Source organism: Rhododendron vialii, chromosome 10a, assembly GCF_030253575.1.
Source record: "Rhododendron vialii isolate Sample 1 chromosome 10a, ASM3025357v1".
In the NCBI taxonomy this organism is placed as follows: Eukaryota; Viridiplantae; Streptophyta; class Magnoliopsida; order Ericales; family Ericaceae; genus Rhododendron; species Rhododendron vialii.
The window spans coordinates 2,799,576-2,816,049 of NC_080566.1; the positions used below are offsets into that span (position 1 = coordinate 2,799,576).

The following is a 16,474-nucleotide window of genomic DNA, read 5'->3' on the forward strand; positions in this document are numbered from 1 at the left end:
TTACAGCATCTGCATGGTTGTTTTCTTCCCATTTCTGTTTCTCTTTTTCCTAGGTGATTTAGGGCTTATAGTTGAAACAACGGTTACCGGCTGGTTGGTGGGTTTGCTCCTCCACACAATTGATGAGGGTTTGATTCTTAGGCTCTATACAGTTGGGAATTTTGGGTGAGAATGGATTCTTAGGAAAAGTGAAGTGAAGTGAGGTGAAGTAAAGGAAAATGAAATTTATTTTTGTATGTGTTCACTTGACAAAAATCTCATTGGCAAAACTAAAATTCCTAATTTTTGGCAAGACCTATTTTGCAGGAAAATGTTTTCCAAAGGGAAAGTTAAAACTGAGGCGAAGTACAATTTTCTTGGTAACCTGAATATGTAGAAAGTTATGGGAAAGTTGGTTTTTCATCATTTCTGTGCAACTAAACGGGGCATTAGGATTAGGCCGCAATGAAGTAATTTCTTGTGAAACCCAAGTCCCAGTGTGAAAGGCCTACCTTTGACCGGAACAGGGAGTGGATTAGTCAAGGTGCGTGCAAGTTGGTCCAGACACTTGACTGTCGAACCCAAAAAACCCCCCGAGAAAGAGACTCTTCTGATAACCGGGGTGATGAGGTCAACTGAAATGATGGACTTTGAACGGTGAAACTAATTCCAATACCAAGTTTTTCCAACTCGCCAAAATAGACCTTAATGGCCATCAGTTGACTGCAACAAAATGGCATGAGTTGTTCTAGCATCATGGAACCTGTTAGCATCATGGAACTTCAAGGGCGAATGCTCCGTCTACTTCCGTTAGTTTTCGCATTTGTTTTTTTCCAGAGTTTGTTTCATATTGGTTAATTTTTTTTTTTGATCCGCTTCATATTGGTTAATTATAACCTCTAAAATTAGCGAATGAACTTGGGCAATGCCACCGTGTTATATTCATGATCAATTGGTGTTGAGTTGGACGTTTTAACATGGTACCGTAGTTAGCTTTTCGTATTGTTTTGGCCAAAGACTCATTTGATTGCTCACTTAGTTGTTCCATGGGTGCACTTTATTTCATAGTGATACCCGTGTAATGAATCCTTTTTATTTACCTGCGCATGTGAGCCAACGATTGCACATGCACGGAGTGTGATTGCATTATGCACGCAGTGTTAGAGTTTGTCTTATATTGGTTAATTTAACTTTTAAAACTAGTATGTGAAATAGACCTCTACTTTAGATTAATTGATTCTACGAATTGGTCTGGGTTTGTGATGATTATACGGTCTATTTTGAGTGTCAATGGTCTGAGTTTGTGATGATTATATACCGATTAGATACGTTTCTCTTACATATAAGAATCTGTCAGAAAATTTGTACCACTAAAAATACATTTGGGCGATTCCGATTGCATGGACTGCTATCTGTGATTCAAAAAAAATATAGGCTCTGGAGAAGCCAGATTTTTTTTAGCATGCTTGCATTTGTAGGGACTTTGCATTGACAGTGTAAGGGCGGGGGCTTGGGTTTAAAAGCCGTAAAAGCTAGAGATCTGTCTTCTTCGAAATATCCAACGGTAGGTGCCCACTTCTCCTTTTGAATCGCATTCATGTCCAACACTTTTGCCCTAAAATTGTGCCCTTGTGCCTTGATAAGAGTTCCAGCTAGACCAGTTCTTTTGTTTGTTTTTTGTTCGATGGTAAGAGTGTCGGGACCAGTTTATGCGTACCTCAACTATCCCCTCCCTATTTTGGTCAAAAAGGCAGGGGATCCAAGACTGGCATTCACAAGAGATTCTCAAATGCGGCCCGGCTTCAAAAGGTTGCCAAGTTTCGAACACGTTTGGATTTACAACTCACCATTTTTCCACTTGATTTCCCTTTGGGGGTTCAATTCTTCGCAATTGTAAGAAAGTAGCAAGTGATATAAGTTGTACTCCTTCCGTCCATTTTTAAATGTCTCGCTTCGTAACTCCAACTTATTAAAAAAAAATTATTATTATACATTTCACATCAACTTTTACCTCAATTTTTCCGGAGATATCATCATTATACTTTTACTCACTAACTTTTTAAAATAGAATCTACTTTTATGGGCAAAATAGGAAATGTACAAACTTTTACCCACTAACTTTATAAAATTGACACTTATTAAGGGACAGCTCAAAATGAAATACTAAATGAAATACTGGACATTAAAAAGGGGACGGAGGGAGTACCTTTTTTTTATCACCATAAAAGTTGCACCGAAAATGATATAGGTACCGACGGTTTCCGTAGGGAAATTGTACCGACGGCCTCGCCGGGCCGTCTCCGGCCACCGGATGGTCGATCCGAGCCATCCAAAAATTCTAAAAAAAAAATCCGAGGGGCCCATCGCTAGAATCAACGGCATCCGATGTGTGTAGGGTGTACATATATACACGAAAAATAGGGTGCTTGGATTACATATATACACGAAAAATAGGGTGCTTGGATCAAGCACCCTACACACATCGGATGCCGTTGATTCCTGCAATGGGCCCCTTGATTTTTTTTTTTCTTCGAATTTTTTGACGGCTTGGATCGGCCGTCTGGTGGCCGGAGACAGCCCGGCGCAGCCGTCGGTACTCATAGAGGGTTTTTACCCAAAAAAACAGAAGAAGATACTACATAAGTTGTAGTTGGAGGGTTTTTGGCGAGCTCTTGTCAAATTCTGAAGGTGGCAGCCCAAATAGATCACCATAATAGAGCTCTTAACAGCAACTCCAACGGGTGACGTGTAAGAAATCATGAAGTGTATGATATTATTAATTTCAAACGGTTAATTTCACGGACTCTATAAGATTATATATCCCTTTATTATTGGTTCCGTCAAACAAATGGACCCTTGAGGTCTTTTCTTCTACTCGATAGCATCACATTGTGTAATTCACTCGAATGTTAAATCTCAATAACAATTACGGATATCCACGAAATGGGTCCGCAAACAAGTGTGATTTCTTAGATCGTACAACAAATGAAAGTTACTAGAACCCAATGTGTATAAAGCTCCATTGGAATAGCTTTTCTGGTTCCTAGTTATTGTAAATTTTGTGGGAAAAAACAAGTTACTTCACTTATTCTATGAACCGGATAAAAGAGCAAGTTACTTTAGCTCTGTAACGTAGTAATAGAGCAGGTGAAAATCCTCTATTCCACCAGCAGAGGAGAGGAGGTGCCAGGGACACATCGGGTGTGGCACACCTCAGTCACACCCCTCACATTTATTGTCATCGAATTATTTTTCGTTAAAATAGTAGTCATGCGATTAGAAAAGAAATAAAAAAAAAAGAAAATCTAATTATTGCTTTCCTTACCAAATCTATTTCTCTTCTTTTTTGTACTACTTTCCTCTCTATCTCTATCTTTATCAAGTTGAATTACTTTTAGTTAAAATAGTAGTCATGTGATTAGAAAAGAAAAAAAAAAAACCTAATTATTGCTTGCCTTACCAAATTTTTCTCTCCTTTTTTGTTAACATTTTTCTTCCTCTTTATTTCTCTCAAACTTGATAAAGATAGAGAGGGAGAGCAAATATTACGAAGAGAGAGAGAGAGGAAAGTAATAATTAGATTTTTTTTGTTTCTTTTTTCTAAATCACATGGTTATTATTTTAACAGAAAAAAAAAATCGATGGCGATAAATGTTGCTCTCATTTATATATCTAGACATTTTTAAAGAAAATCACTTTGTTTTATAATACAGATTTGAGATAATATTTTAATACGTGAGGATATTAAAAAAATGAGATTATTATTAGGAGTGCCTTTAGGCACGAGTAATCAGCTAGTTGAGTAAACAAATTGGACGGGTAACCCTTGGAGCAAAGAAAATACCTTAACGGTGCCACCCTTTTAACCATGAAAAACTGCACGAGATTGGAATCTGTCTCTCATGCAACAAGAAAAGGCCTGTAAATTTGAATATTGAGTTACTTTAGACCAAGTCTTTTTCCATACTTGAAACCTTCAAAATCAAACAAAGAGAAAGTGAAAAAGGAAACCCAAAGCAAAAAAACAGAGTTACTTTTGATATTCACTTTGGACAGACATCTAAAAGCCAATTACATTTGTTGACTGTCATTGTTTACATGATTTCTTGTTAGTATGAGATTAGAAGATTTCTTATTGGTTCGAAGAAATGACATTATAAACGTATATTGGTTGTGTTCAAAACTACTAGAAAGTGAACGAGAAATTGACTCTATTGATTTTCATTTAATAAATGGTCGAAGAAAGTCAATTATCAACATCTTTTTCGACTTAAAAAGTATTTTTCAATGGATCAGTTATTTACACATATAGTTATGTTCGTTAATTGACATCGATTTGGATGAACAATTGTGACTCTTCCTTTTATGACTATCCGGATTAGTCACATTACGTCTTCTATGTACGTGTCCGCCGCACGCGTGGCTTCATATGTGCATTGTGGAGTTCTTGGATTGAGTTTTGGCAAGTATTCATTTGAGTCTTCATATATATGAGATGATAGAAAACATAATTTGGTTCATTAGGTGATTGCGCCCTATTGCAAGGGTGAATTTGCATACAGTGTCAAACACTATCCTCCATCATTTTTTAATGCAATTTTAAAGTTATATCCATGGCAATAAAATTTTGATTTTATCGATTTATTGTCACGGTTAACGCAAAAAGTAAGCATATTTTCTGACATTCCTGTCTCAACAGATCGTAAAAAGCTGTAGTAAAAACACTTCATGTAATTTGGACTCTATGCTCTAATTTTTGAATTGGGGGAGTCTGTTGTGCACTTATACATAGCCACGGCTGCCCCAACCCCATGGCCCTAGAGGCTTGGGCTTTGAGCATCTTAAAAATATTCAATTTTTGGGACACTCCAATTTTTTTAGTATTTGGATTTGACTAGGACTCCCTTTTAGCCCAATACCATAAAAAAATGCCCATCCAACATGTAAATAAAGGCCCAAAAACTCAGATGACCCAAAAACTCGGTGGCATTTTTGTAAATCAGAGAACTAATTGGTCCATTTTCGAAAAAAAAAGAAAACCAAAGCTCTGGCACGTTTTTTCCATTACAGCCTCAAATTGACTAAACAATTACCTCCTCCAATTCCTCACACGGCCGTAGTTGCAAGTCTGGAGCAAGCAAGAACAAGAAGGATCGGATCAACACATCTCAGCCCATCAATTCCTTCAAGAACAATTACCTTCTCGTCTATTCCCTCATGATGGGTAAACCAATCGCCGATCCTTGTTGTCAATGTATTTCCGTTACGTTTCACAATTTTAACTTCACTTACTGCAATTCATTCATTTCGTGCGTCTTGTTATACCGCATTTGATCGGATCTGAGTGCAATAATTTACGAGAATGAAGCTTTTTTTTTTTTAATCTGGATCTGAGGTATTTTGCCCTAGATTTATTTGCATTGGGGATTTTGGGCTCTTTTGATGTGGTTGAAATCATCGGATCTAGGTACGTACGAAATGTAAAAGCACTTAAATTGTGTTTGATCCACCTATTGATTACGAGCGATAGGAGAATACATGTTTCTGTTTTTATTTCTCGTAATAATGTAGATGATCTGAGACTCAACGTAGTACTATTTTCATTTATTTTCTCAACAAGTTTTCTTGGTGGACACAGACTATTAGGTTGTGTTTCCGTAGATGTGGATTTCAAGTGAAGGAATTTGTCATGAGGAACTTTTGCTTCTAGAAACGCAAGACAAGTAATATTCAAGTGATACTCATGCGTTGTTGAGATAATATGTATTTGCTTATTTGAAAACTTTGTATTTTGTGTTCGTATGTAATAATTAGTAGAATTTTATATTGGTTTGACTTTCTCGTTATTTTGATCATTGCTCTAAAAATTGTTAAGTATTAGGTGCACACTTTTTTTAATTTAGCTTTGGGCACTCAAAACCCTTAGACTGGCCCTGTACATAACATGCACGTTATGCACGATCCAAGCCGTTGGAAACAGAGCACCTTGTCATTTACACCCTTATCATTCACACCAAAGCCTGCCCTTGTCATTCACAAGTGCACACCGCAGGTAATTTGAGATTATCAAAGCCTGCCCTTGTCATTCACACCCTTATACCACAATCCAAGGCAAAAAAAACACTTTGGAAACAGAGCACCTTTAATTGATGGAATTGCTTTAATATGGGGGAACACAAGGCCACTCATCAATAAAAGAAAGCAAATCAAAATAGAGTAGAAAACTAAAAGCAATTTCTCATTAAAACACACATGTATGGAGACTAGCTAGCACATTTTCTTGGGTTATGTTCCATATTTCTCCCTGCATCTTGCTTTCCTTTCCTTTCCTTTTCCATACAAAGGAAAAAAAATTCTTGAATCCATGAACCTTTCTTTCTCAATCTTTGAATAGTGGGACAAGCAAATACCCTGCAAAAGTTTAGGCTTTTACCAAGGTTCTTGTACGCGAAATTCATGCACAAGCGAGAGAGAGAGAGAGAGAGAGAGAGAGAGAGAGAGAGAGAGAGAGAGAGAGAGAGAGAGAGAGAGAGAGAAGCTTCGACGAAACTAATGCCGTAAATTCCTCTGATTTTCGCTTCTCTGCAATTCATGAAGCGTGCGCTGCAACTGAAGTACTAAACACCAAGTTCATCCATCCATCGAAGCAGAGTGACAAATACTACCTACAGGATAAATTCCGGAAGTACCTAGTCCACTAGAGGTTTAAACTCACTCATTTTCACTCAAATGACTGGCCATAAGTCTTCTGTACAAAGTTCCTGAAGCCTCTATCTTCGTGGAGCTTAAACTCGACCAGGGGGTGTTCTAAACTTCCCTGCTCCCCTGCACAAAATCTATAACTGTGAGACTGTACATGTGTGTGTGCGCGCACGTGCGTGTGTGCGAGAGAGAGAGAGAGAGATCAGTACTTGCATTTGTATGTCATTTACCCAATCTAGACAATACCCCCATCGTAGGGTATTTTACTTCGTTTTCATGAAATGGTACCACTTGTAAAATTCATCATGTGTCTTCCAATCTTTATTTCGAGTTTAAATGGACAATAGTATTTCACAAATACTACTTGATGAAGTCGTAGGCGTGGAGATGATACAATCAAAACACGCAATTTAGAAAGTGTTCCTATTTGAGTACTGCACAGTGTCATGCACAGAGCCTAAACCAAAACTACGTTTAGCAACAAGCTGTTTACTGGAGTTTCAAGGGGATGAAAATTCGCAGAAGTGGTTGCGAACATCTGAAAACGTGTTTTCATTTCAATTTTGAAAAAAAAGGAGCTGTACCCATAACGTAGCCTGTAAATAAAGGGGTCCCCACCCTTTCCCAAATGTCTTCAGTTGTTTTGTCATGAAAATAAGAGAAACTAAAGAAGCTTTCTGTAAAGAGTAGGTTACAAATGTTTTTATTTCATTATTTTATTGTTATTTTTGAACGGCGAAAAAGATTTATTAGTCTTTGGAAACAAATTATAAAGATTAAAGGGACGCTAGGCACAAGGCATCAAGTCGGAGAAGAGCAAACCCACAATACGCAATAAACAACTACAACAATTGTACGCCGCTAAGACCCAAAGGGAGATAGTAACCATCCCCAAAGTTGATAAGAAGCCAGCAAAGACAAAAACAACACCACTCCCAAAGAGACACCTGACACTTGAGATTCAAAACACCCCCCTAAGACACACCAAAAACTTCAAAACAACACCCAAGAGACACCTCCCTAAACTAACACCTCAAAATAGAAAAAATTAATTTGAAGCCAACATGGCTCAATACAATAATGCTACCCACACATATATCACACACAAATTCTTCACAGAAGCTCTGATGTGGCAAAAAACGGCCCCACTCCCACTGTCTCCCCTCTCGTTTTGGTTTGAGGGCCAGAAACAATTTTGCTCCCAAAATTTCCCCCACACCCATATCTGCTCCACGCCTAGGAGACGCAACCAATCGCTATCCACCGCCTATTAAACTGATAAATTTTCCCAACTTTAGACGCCCGTGATGGCAGCGGAAGTCGGATAATAGATTGTCATTCTGGTGTCCGATGACCCGTGTTGGACGATCGTAACGGTTGCAAAAGATGGCGCCCGACGATGGCAAAAGTAACAGCGAATGGAAGGAAAACGTTTTGGGTAAACCCACCTTGGGGAAGAAACATTGCAAGACGTGATTTGGATGGAGATGGTATTTTCGTTCTCTTTTTTTTTTTTTGGGTCAATCGGGAGGTTTTTTCTAATCCATTTTGGATGTTTTTTTCTGTTTTTTTTAGTTTCTTTTCAACCTTCTATTATAAATAGCTTATGAACCCAATCTGGGTTTTGCGCAACAGCAGAGGGTCATGTAAATTTTGACATTTCTTTGCTCTATAGGAGTCGTTCTTTGCCCCTTTTTTTCTTTTGAAGAGAGAAGAAATCAAGAATTCACAAGAGCGGCGTATAGGAGTCTGGGAGAAGAGGGTGGCTTTGGTGCTGGTTGGTGGCGTCCGTTTGTGTTTGGTAGGGCGACGGCGGCAGCGGTGAACTGTGTTTCGGTTTTTGAAATTCTGTGCACCACAAACACACCTGTGAAAAATCTTAGGGGTGCATCTGGTGCTTGTAGGCGGTGGATGGCGGTCGGTTGCGTTTTCAGTGGGCGGTAGTTGTTGGTGGACGGGTGGGTGGGTGCTGGTTTGTGGTGACCAGTGAGGACTGAGGTGGAGAAGAAATGGGTTTCGTGAAAATTGAATTTCTTCCGCCCAAAACGAGGGGGAGAGAGAAGAGAGAGAGTGTGGGAGTGGGCCCCTTTTTTGCCACATCATTGTATCCGTGAAGAATTTGTGTGTGATGTCCGTGAGGGTAGCATTATTGGGCTCAATAATTCTCCTCATCAACTTCCACCATTTGCGCAATACTTTTGATCACATCCTCCTCCTTACCATCATAGCCAATACCGAGAGACTTCCGTGAGTAGGTTACAAATGTACTACTCATAATCCTTCTTTAACTCATTCAAACATCAAGAGAATAGTAAAAACATATCCTTCTAACAAACCAAGTACTTTACTAGAGGTAAAGAATCAATAATGGAAATAACGATCGAAATTCCTTCCTGTCTGGCCTTCTTGTATACACTTGCTATGTCGATATCCAAAATATCTAATTTCTAAAAAATCCCAAAAGCGAAGTTCAAAAAACAAATATCCCGTAGATTGTCACGAATGTAAGTTAAAAATTGGTCATGTTCAAGTCTTAACAATGCAATACTCTCATTCCATACTCCAACTGGTTTGAGTACTAGTCATAAAAACTGGGAAAAAATATTAACCACATTCAAATATATACACATGCATGTGTGTTTGTGTGATATGCATCGTGTTTAATGCATAAAGATACGTAATATGTACCTGTTGTGAATAGGATTAGGCCCATTAGGTACTCTTCTCTTGCTCACGTAATATGGGTCACAATCGAACTGAACTCCATGTCTCTTTGCTCCTATCAACTTCAGGAGCTCAGATGATTTTGTGGTTATTGTAGTTTTCTTTATCACGCGATGGGCTAGAACACCAACAAATAAGAACCAGATAAAAGCCATGAAAAGAACAGCTCCTAATGAAGCCCTCAATACCCTGCCTCTGCCACCCATACTTCTCTCCCCTCGTTTCCCCCTAATTTCTCTCTCCAAAGCAGGAGGGCGGATTTTTTACAACCGTGTTTGAAGATGAAGTGAAAGCAATCATTTTGATGTAGGAATGACGATAATCCTCAAAGACCCCTCTGATTACAAGTAAGGAGAAAGATGAAGTAAAGAGAGGAGAGGAGAGGAGAGAACAGAGTAAGGCAAGCAGTTTAGTTGGCGGGCAAGGAGTGATTGGTTTCTTTATAGATGAAAGACTAGCTGTGATTATGTTGGAGAGAGAGAGAGAGAGAGAGAGAGAGAGAGAGAGAGATTTTTCCAAAAAGAAGAAAACAAAGTTGGTTATCCTTTGTTGCTTTACGTATTGATTGGGTCCACAGCAAACTCTCCCTTTGCTTTTGGAGTGTGCATTTTCATGCAGCAATACATATCAAAGGGGACCTTGCTATGACCACCCCCAAAACAAAGAGACTAAAAAAAAAAACCCAAAACAAAGAGACAAAAAAACAAAAACAAAACACACATATAGAGTCATGTTCTCCATCAAGTATATACTGTCCAAATATGTAATACTTAAATAAACCACCCCCCACCCCCCCCCCCCCCCCCCCCCCCCCCCCCCCCCCACACACACACACACACACAAAAAGAAAAAAAAAGAAAAAGAAAAAAGAAGATTGTTTCCTTCTTCATTTGATGAACGCGGACAATTGTGAACTCTCCTGCTGAAAATACAATACGTAATCATAGCTCTCTAAAATACTACTTTCTTAAACATAAAGGTGGGATGGCTTAACTTTATTACTTAAATTGGCAGTTATAAGACGTTGATACGGATGGATACAACTAGGAGGCTGCTAAGGAAAGGTGGGTTGGCCAAAAGCTATGGCCTATGGGGTTTCTTGCTTGCTAAGAATCTGGTCCTACTTTTCTCAAATAAGTTCAATTGGACCAACCAAAAAATGCTAAAAATTCTTTACCGACAGTATGTCTACTTTAATCATTTTTGGAATTGAGGGTAAAGCCTACAAATAAACTAGCAACTGGACCAACAATCACTCGAACCTGTAAGAGGAGAGAGGAAAGTATCACTAGATTATCCATCCAGATTCCAGACCATTAAGGAGAGAGAGAGAGAGAGAGAGAGAGAGAGAGAGAGAGAGAAGGTTGGAAGATTTACCTTTCTGACTTCAAATAATGACCTCATCTCTTCAAGAACTCTTTCCCTTGAGCAAATTGACTGTGAAATTGGGCCTGGTTTCTATCAAGGCAAGAGCAATGCATGTTCATTTTACCAAAATTATGATCCGAAGGCCTATCGTCGATTAGATATCACAGAAACCATCCCAACTTACGACTGTTTGACAGAATTATAATTTCGCAACTTCATGTACTAAAAATTTCTCATACAAACAGGAAGCACAACCTTTCACTAAGCATGTTCAGCATTCATGGATAGGTAAAATCTCTTATGCTAAGAATTGAGATCAATTTTCAGGCAGTTTCCAAAGTTAAGGGGCTTGTGACTAGGCCATTAATTGTGAAACAACTAAATTCATTTAACTGCTTAACTGTGCAGCGGTGCCACTATCTTAGCATGCAGAACCCTCCTACTCAGAAACAAACTATTTGCAAATCACTGCAAAGAAGAGTTGAAGACATTTCCTTCGAAAAAACGTCGCTCTATTCATTTGGGGAATTCTTGATGGGTGAACATGATGCAGGTGAAAGGAATGTTGGCATTGAATACTGTTCAAATGTATGTAAACGCTAGAACTATCTTTTTTCTGAACTAGGTTGAATACCTCGTATTACATGGGAAGAAAGTAATACACTTCCCCAGTACACACGATACAATTTGTTACAATTTAAACAAACTCGGTCTGAATGTGCTTGATGTTGGATTCATCTGACAGAACCAAATGAAGAAAATTGACCTGCAAAACAAATTATGAAACTTTTCATTTTAAAAAAAATGTGTATACCAACCCAAACCCAGCCATAGAGAGAGAAGGTGGAATGCCATAACAAAATCAAACATCTGATGGCCACACTAATAGCAAATTACCATGCGTAACTAAGAAGCCAATTTGGCTACATGAGTGTAGACACCGTTGCTGAACTTAACCTCATTAACGCCGCACTTTCCATTTCCAGTCAAACTTTTTCTGCTACTGCTCGAATTGATTTCTCAGGCTTCCTCTTTTTTTGTGCCCACTTGGGTCCATATATAGCTAAATGTGTCCGGCCAAATCGTCTATCAGTTATCTGCACTTTCATGTCACAGAGCAACATATCATGGACTAAACTGCAATCCGAACAAACACAAAGCATTGATTAATAGAGTATCAGAAAACAGAAACTTCCCAAGTAACATGATCACGACCACAATAGACTTCCACTCCATGGGGTTACAACGTACACATCAATCAAATTCACAATTAAAGAAAGCTACCAGTCTGTTTCTTTCAACGATCGCTCTCCATTTTCGGAGGCCGAGTCTCAAGCTTTAAATTTAACAGGTATTCAAAGACTTCATATATATAAGCAGTCAGAGAATACCTATTATGTTGCCAGCAAAATTAATTGTCACAATGTCATAGGAAGTACCTTTACGAGGCATCCACATGAATCGAGCATGTCTGTTCTCAAAGGATACTCCACTACCTAGAGCATTAAAAGTGGAAGTTTTAGATGATATTCAGAGGAAAACATGGATACTACAAATATAGACGGAAGTGAAGGGAAAACACCAACATACTATAAATGTATCCTCTCCAACTAAAGATGATTTTGAAACTTGATCCATCAGTACAGCATAATCCACTTCAGTGTAAGGAGGTGTCACACTAATATAGTTAAATGGCCCATCTTTACCTACATAGAAAGAATTCATCTCAAACTCTGTCTACAACATTACAAAGTAAGAAAACAAATCATTTACTTTAGGTCTAAGGATCTATTTACTTCAAAACATCTGAAGAAAGAAGCATGTCTGGGCAATGAGTCCTCTATGTTTGATGTGGATTATTTGGGGTGAGAGAAATTCGAGATGTTTTGAAGGAATCGAAAGCCCTTTGTTTAGAATCAAAAGTTTTTTGGTGAATTGCTTAAATAGTTGGGACAAGAGAGAATGTAATCCCTCTCTTGACCAATTTTTAGATTGGTTTGAGCTTTTCCATTCTCATATTGGTGTCTGGGGCCTTTTTGTCTATGGCCACTTTTTGTATACGGGCGGCATTCCCTTAATGCCTCATTTCTAACATAATCATTTACTTATAAAAAAAAATCTATTTACTTCAGATCTGATGAAGACTATGTACAGTCCACGTATGAAAACTATGACAGAATCCCAATGGTTCATTTTCATTTTTCATTTTTCAGGCCATTCTGGATCATTAACAAGGTCAACTCCTCAAAATTAGGGTCACAACTTTGGCCTTCTAACCCAGTCGTACCAAATTGCAGGCAGTGATCATTGATACAGGTTAGCCACTGCAAGGTTCAGAATTTTGACTCTTAGACGCAACCGAAGGAATACTTTCATGGACTTAGTAGGAACTATAAGGAAAAACCGAACAAGCAACATTTGTAGATTAAAGCTGATAAAAAAACATTTATAAATGATATTATAATGACAGTTCACATATTATACTCCAACCGGTGATAGACAGGAGAGCTTCTATTGGAGGCTTGGACATAAGATTTAGTCTAATGTTAATAAACAGAGCATATTGATAACCTAAGGGCCTTGTGTTTGTAATGAGAACAAATGAGGCACCCTATATGATTCTTTGTGCGTGTGCTTAGTATCAGTGTGTGTGTGTGTGTGTGTGTGAGAGAGAGAGAGAGAGAGAGAGAGAGAGAGAGAGAGACTAAATCACACACCTACAGACCGTGCAGCCCCCTCTAGGAAAGTTTCAACACGAACTGTATGTATCACTGAAACATCAAGAAAACCAGTCCATTCTAAATTTGGTCGTAGAACATCTGAAACTACCCAAGGATCCATCTCAACAAAATGCACCTGGGAGATTGCAAGTATGCACACCAGGTGTTTCAGAAAACCAAAAGGCGAAACATGTAATCAAAATTGCCAATAAAAAAAAAATGAAATCAAAACTGCACAAGAAACTAAAACCAAGTTACTCATCAAAAGATCTCATTGTCAGCAGTAAATCGCAAACCCATTTTCAAAATGTAAACATATCAGGATTCTGCGCCATCTCCTGGGTTCACCAATTGTTAAGTAGCTAGACAAAGAGGCTATTAAACATAGCCAAAAATCATTACCAAATAATGAATGGGCCTTTAGAGTATAATTGTACTACCTCAGAACATCCCCGGCTGAGAGCCTCAATCCCAACAGATCCTGTGCCACTGTACAAGTCTAACCAGCGACCGGGCCTTAATGATGCAGGACAGCCTCCAGCCACCTTAACAAAGAAAATGTATGTCTTCAAAAACATTATAAATTTTGAAGTAGCACCTACAAGATGGTTCAAAACCAAACAAAGATACCAAAGCATTAACAATTTAGCTTGTTGCATCACTATGACTTCATTGTATTGATATACATTCTTTACCTGCAAAATGTCAAAGGCTGCACCTTTTACAACTTCCATCATTGGCCGTACGTCCTGGCCTTTTGGCGAGATCAATTTCTTCCTTCGAGCCTTTCCTCCAAGAACCTAAAATAACCAATAAGGTCACTTTTGCTTCCACTTTTAACAAACGAAAGTCCTTAAGGCAAGCAAGAAAGATCTGCACGAATTACTCTTATTAAGATAAACAATATGGGGATTTCTCAGTATTGAGTGAATTCTTGAAGATGCAGGCTTGTTATTTATTTACAACTCCAATAACCAAGTAAGTAAAAAGAAAGAATTTAGCTTTTCATTTTGCCTCTCCTAAAGGAGAGGCAATAATATATCTCAAATCCAGTGACAACTTATGCGGCCAATATCCCTTTGATCAAGATGCTAGCAGTTCTATCCATGAATAACCTCATGTTCGTGAATTTGAGTTTGTCAAATGTCAATAAACCCAAACTCCGATCAAGCTGGATTTTCATCGTGATGTCAATGTTCATATATGTTTGGCCATATTCATTCAAATACATATACCACAATTAAAGCAGACTCAACCTGAAGCAATTTGTGGGTCTCCCTCGAGGGCTTAGGTTTCGCCGCAGGGGCCTGCTTGCCTCTACCTGTCTTCTGCGGCTCCTTTCTCCTCCTCTCCTGAAAATTCACAGCACTAACTTTCCAAAAGATGTTTCACATTATGCATGTGTTTCATTCATTTAAATGATTTTGAGAAGCAATGATATGGTCATGTCATTTCCTTGGCATTTCAATGGAATGACCATCCACCTAAAGTGGTTTTTGATAACTTCATCTGTACAGTACAGTATGTAAATCTTTTCCAGCGAATTTGAAGGGAATAGACATTCTCTTCCAGCTTCATTCCAATGACCCAAACACTACCTATATATATGAATCACAAGGGCTGCAAACAAACCAAGCTGTTTGCGAGCAACTCGAGGCTCGGCTCGGCTCTTAGTAAACGAGCTCCAGTTTTAAGCTCGTTTTGTAAACAAGCCAAGCTCGAGGTAGTTGCAACACAGCTTAATTATAAACGGACCAAGCTCGAACACCTCGACAATAAATGAGCTGAGCTCAAACACCTCAATAGTAACCGGGCCAAGCTCGAGCTTGCATATTTGGCCTCAACCCGAGCTTGAGCTCTGGACTAGTTTTGAACGGTCCAAGCTTGAACAGAACACATCAGTAAACAAGCTCAAGCTCGAGTTTTAAGCTCATTTTGTAAACAAGCCAAGCTCGAGTTAGTTGTAACACGGCTTGATTATAAAAGCTCAGCTCATTTGAATAGAGGCTCGTGTAGTAACTGAGCTCGAACACCTCGATAATAAACGAGCTCGAGCTCGATTATTTGGGCTTGACCCGGGCTCTAGCCCTGGACTAGTTTGGAACTATCTGAGCTCGAACATGTCAAAGCTCGGGTCATTTCGGCTCGTTTGCAGGCCTTAATTATGAGGATGAGTGCATTGTGCATATAAGCAGATACATAAACAAAAAAACACACACACATATATATGGAGAGAGAGAGAGAGAGAGAGAGAGAGAGAGAGAGACCTTCGGGGGAGAAGGTTCAGATAGGAACTCATCGGGATCGATGCCGTAGCTCTCGAGCAACGCTCTCTTCTGGTCACTCGCCATATCATTTTTCGATTCTATTACGCGTCGCAATAAACAAATATATTCAATCCAAACAAAATGAAGAAAATGTTCGAAATCAAATCAACACAATCTAATCTAATTAAGTAGTGAACTGTCAAGAAAATGTTTAGTGAAGTACTGGAAGAGAATACGATGGCCGAACGACGTCTTCGATCGGTGATTCTGGAGGGAAAAGCGATGAGGAAGAGATTGGGAGGAGATGAAATTAGGTTGGAAGAGGTGGTGAGGCGGAGAGGAGAGAGAATTGGAGGTTGAGGAGACGACGAAACCGCCATCGCTAGAGCTCGAAATTTCTCTGGTGGTTGATTTCTTGGGGATAAGAGCGTTTATTGAAGATTGAAGAAAGATGCACCCAGAGCCGCAAACCAGTGAAGCGGAGTTCCAAGTGTTTATGCTTCCGGTGGTTCAAAAGCTTAAGCTAGTGGCCAAATAATCGAGCTCGGTTTGTTTATTAAACGAACCGAACTACTACAACGAGTCAAATTTTAAAAAATGAGTTGCGTACCATGAACTCGAGCTCGACTTATTTACAGAATGTTAGGACCGCAAATGAACCGAGCAGCTCGAGGCTCAACTAAACTCATTTTTGAGTGTTGGACTCGTTCATTA

General features: G+C 38.9%; 1 protein-coding gene across 2 annotated transcripts; it reads right to left on the reverse strand.

Moving 5' to 3' along the window:
- Positions 1-11,268: 11,268 nt before the first annotated feature.
- Positions 11,269-16,278, reverse strand: LOC131303990 (uncharacterized). Of its 2 annotated transcripts, none has more exons than XM_058331077.1 (10): positions 15,984-16,278; positions 15,761-15,858; positions 14,750-14,845; positions 14,189-14,293; positions 13,934-14,038; positions 13,491-13,629; positions 12,364-12,479; positions 12,213-12,269; positions 11,671-11,870; positions 11,269-11,539 (listed from the first exon to the last, which is right to left on the reverse strand). In XM_058331077.1, the coding sequence occupies exons 1-9, from the start codon at positions 16,138-16,140 to the stop codon at positions 11,760-11,762; spliced, it is 984 nt and encodes a 327-aa protein (XP_058187060.1). In that variant the 5' UTR covers positions 16,141-16,278; the 3' UTR covers positions 11,269-11,539; positions 11,671-11,759. The 2 variants fall into 2 exon arrangements, with proteins under 2 accessions (XP_058187060.1, XP_058187061.1); XM_058331078.1 differs by having other exon boundaries at positions 11,671-11,910; positions 15,984-16,262.
- Between the last annotated feature and the right edge of the window lie 196 nt (positions 16,279-16,474).